Source organism: Lycium barbarum, chromosome 3 (genome assembly GCF_019175385.1).
Source record: "Lycium barbarum isolate Lr01 chromosome 3, ASM1917538v2, whole genome shotgun sequence".
In the NCBI taxonomy this organism is placed as follows: domain Eukaryota; kingdom Viridiplantae; phylum Streptophyta; class Magnoliopsida; order Solanales; family Solanaceae; genus Lycium; species Lycium barbarum.
In genome coordinates, this window is record NC_083339.1 from 125,909,445 (window position 1) to 125,912,658 (window position 3,214).

Sequence of the window (3,214 nt, forward strand, 5' to 3'; positions counted from 1 at the left end):
AAAGATCATAAATTGCAAAATAAAATAAAAAGAGGTTTATTCACTAAATAGCTATACTAAAAAGGGAAAACCTGACAGAAATTTCTGTAAATTTTCAAACTCCATTAAGAAGAGTTGAATTGCAAGGTTGTTGTGGTCTGGTTCCAATGGTGGGCACCGATAATCAATAATCATAAAAGTTGCAATCATAAGTTAGATGGAAACTTTTATCATATTCTAGACATATTGGAATGATGAATTATATCCTGCTATTATATTGATGGTTCCGGACTTGCTTGCAAGATATTATGATAAAATCTCTCTCTCATGTCACTGAAAAACAAATTTATGAACTATAACAAAGGCTCCTTAGTTACCATATAAGACAAAAACAATATTCATAATACCCTTTAACACACAAGATTTTTTGCTCTCTAATATTACCTTATGAGTTCAAAATGCTTCACTCAGCTCATCATTCTATTTGTGTATTTGGACTTCATATTACAAGATTATATTAAGGGTAAACCTCAATAACAGACCTTAATCCCAAAATAGGACTAATCTTGTAGTCGCTAAAACCAGCATCAAAGAAGAGTTTTGCCCAATCTTGTCGATTTCTTTCTTTTCCAGAAACATGAACCATCATGAGCACGTCTGAGAAAAGTTGAGTTTCATATGATTTGTTATCTCCTTTCTGGTTATCAACCACAATATCAATGATGATCACCTTTCCTCCATTCTCCTTGCTTGGAATTGCTTCTTTACATTTCTTCAATATTTTAACACAATCTTCATCGCTCCAATCATGTAATATCCACTGCTTGTCATTCATAAAAGCATAATTTCTGTTATTATACAATTGAAGAAAAGGGAAAAGAAGAAGTAGTAAAATCAACATATTTTTTAGTAATGCACTCAATCCACTCCCAATTGAAACAGTTTGTGTTACTGCACTGTTTGTTAACTTAACCCAATGGGTTGAACCTAAAATGACCAATTAAAATTTAGGGTCAAACACGTCAAATAGTATAACCGGATGGGTCAAATAGCGATCCAATCTCAAGCTAGTTTCAGATGGATTAGCTTTGATATCTTTTGTTGGAAAGGAATAGGATGTTGGGTCATCTAAGGTGGGTTGAGTCATGACACGTTATTTGAGTCATCTTGATCAGACCTATTTTAACCTAAGCAATTTTTTGACGAATTAAATCTGAGACACATGTAATGATTTGACCTATTTTGACCCTACCCGCACATTTTCACCTCTAGACACAAGTATGTTAAGTTCCTATTTTCACCTTTAGCAAAATTGCGTCAGCAGAAGGAATGGACTTAAACATATCTCCTCCGACATAACTCAAGTTGTTGCTCCCTTCCAAGCCTTCAACCACATGCGGGAGATCGAAAACAAAGCACTTTAACTCTAGAAATGCATTGGAAATGGCTTTAGCCACGGTCCCAATGCCACCTCCAACGTCCACCAATGATGTCAACCCTTCAAAAACTCCCTTACCATTTTTAATCAGCACACTCATGATCAATCGGGCATCACTCGCCATGGCCTCGTTAAATAAACGGTTAAGCCTCGGTTCATCCCCTGCATATTCAAACAAAGGCTTCCCATGTGCGGTCGCAAACGGGGTAGAGTCACCGTTCTTGAACCATTTGCCGAGTGAGTGCCACGGGTCCATTAGAACCGGATCCAGTTGCGCTTGCACAAATGGGACTAGACTCAAAGGCTCGTCTTTAAGGAGGAGACGTGAAGTCGGAGTAAGTAAATAGCCCTCTTCTTGATCTTGTTCTTCGTTACTCTTGGTTTGTATAAAGAAACCTGCGTGGATTAGAATACGCATGAGACGGTAAATACAATCCTGACCTTTGGATTTGTTGATGGAGAGGGCATTCACTAAATCGGAGAGGGTCATGGCTCGGCCATGGCTATGGATGATATCTGGAATTCCAAGCTCAATTGCACATTTGAGTGACATAGAGTTGATGTAATTGAATACATGGTTCGCTATGTGTGCCTGAGCAGCGAGCACTTCACTAGTTTCGTCTCCAATATTCTGAGACAATGCCATATTTCTGAGATTTTCTTTGAGATGTGTAGTGTTGTGAAGCTAAATTTATAAGAAAATTTAGAGGCCATGTCGTGAATGAGATACCATCTTTAGAAGAATGAGGAGATTCTCAGCATCCGTAAACTTTGACTTGTTAAGATATATACTGATGAATCTATTGGAAAATCATTTATGCTTAATGATTTTGTTCCAAATTTTGAAATGGATCTGACATTACTGTTCTTCATATCATTCACATTTTACCAAAACATTTATGTCCGAAAATTGTAAAACATTTATTACTATATCTAATCTTCCTACTTTTACATGAACAAAGAAGATTAACAATTACTCCCTCCGTCCTATATTAATTGTCCATTTTCCTTTTTTAAAAGTCAAACTATATAAATTTTGATTAACATTTTGAGGTATATTTTTTTCACCATATTAATATGAGAAGAATTGGAACTTATTATTTCGTATAGTATTTGAATATCTAAAGTATAATTTTAAAATATTGAATTGATCTAATCTAATTTAATTCCGAAATTAATCAACTTGACTCTCGAAAAGCGAAACAAGACAACTAATATGGGACCGAGGGAGTATCAAATTTGCATTCGTGCTACATCCAGATCATTAATAAAAGGAAAAATACATAAGTTGCTCCTGAATTTGTACCTAAATCATCTAAACAATTTAACTTTACGTGCAACATATCACCCCAACTCCCACGAACACATTTCAAAATATTTGGAGGGATCCAAATTGAGAAAAAAAAAGAGGAGGCTGAAAAATGGAGGATGGACTTCAAACATTTAATACTAAATTAAAGTAAATAAGTTAGATGTATATTTTAGGTGTCACCTGCAGAGGCGGATCCAGAATTTGGAGGCTCTGGATGTCATTTTTTCTAATCCAAATAGATAAATTTTTGATGGATTACGTTGGGCTTCGGTTCGGGTTATTAGCCTTTTCCATTCATATTAGACAAAACGATAGAACGAAAATACGTACATGATAATTCCAACAACTTGGCGCAAAGAGTAGACCTTTGGACTATAAAACTTATGATAATTTAACTTTTTATATTTAAACAAATAACTAATAAGAGAGGGAAAAAGTCAAGAGTTAATTAATATTAATTACTAAAAGCAAGTAAAGAGGAATTA

The 3,214-nt window shown here is 34.9% G+C and overlaps 1 protein-coding gene across 1 annotated transcript; it reads right to left on the minus strand.

The window, feature by feature from the left end:
• Positions 1-250: 250 nt before the first annotated feature.
• On the minus strand, positions 251-2,151 carry LOC132634125 (trans-resveratrol di-O-methyltransferase-like). The gene is made up of 2 exons (XM_060350428.1): positions 1,281-2,151; positions 251-799 (listed from the first exon to the last, which is right to left on the minus strand). Exons 1-2 carry the CDS (start codon positions 2,061-2,063, stop codon positions 497-499), a joined length of 1,086 nt encoding a protein of 361 aa, XP_060206411.1. The 5' UTR covers positions 2,064-2,151; the 3' UTR covers positions 251-496.
• Positions 2,152-3,214: the final 1,063 nt, after the last annotated feature.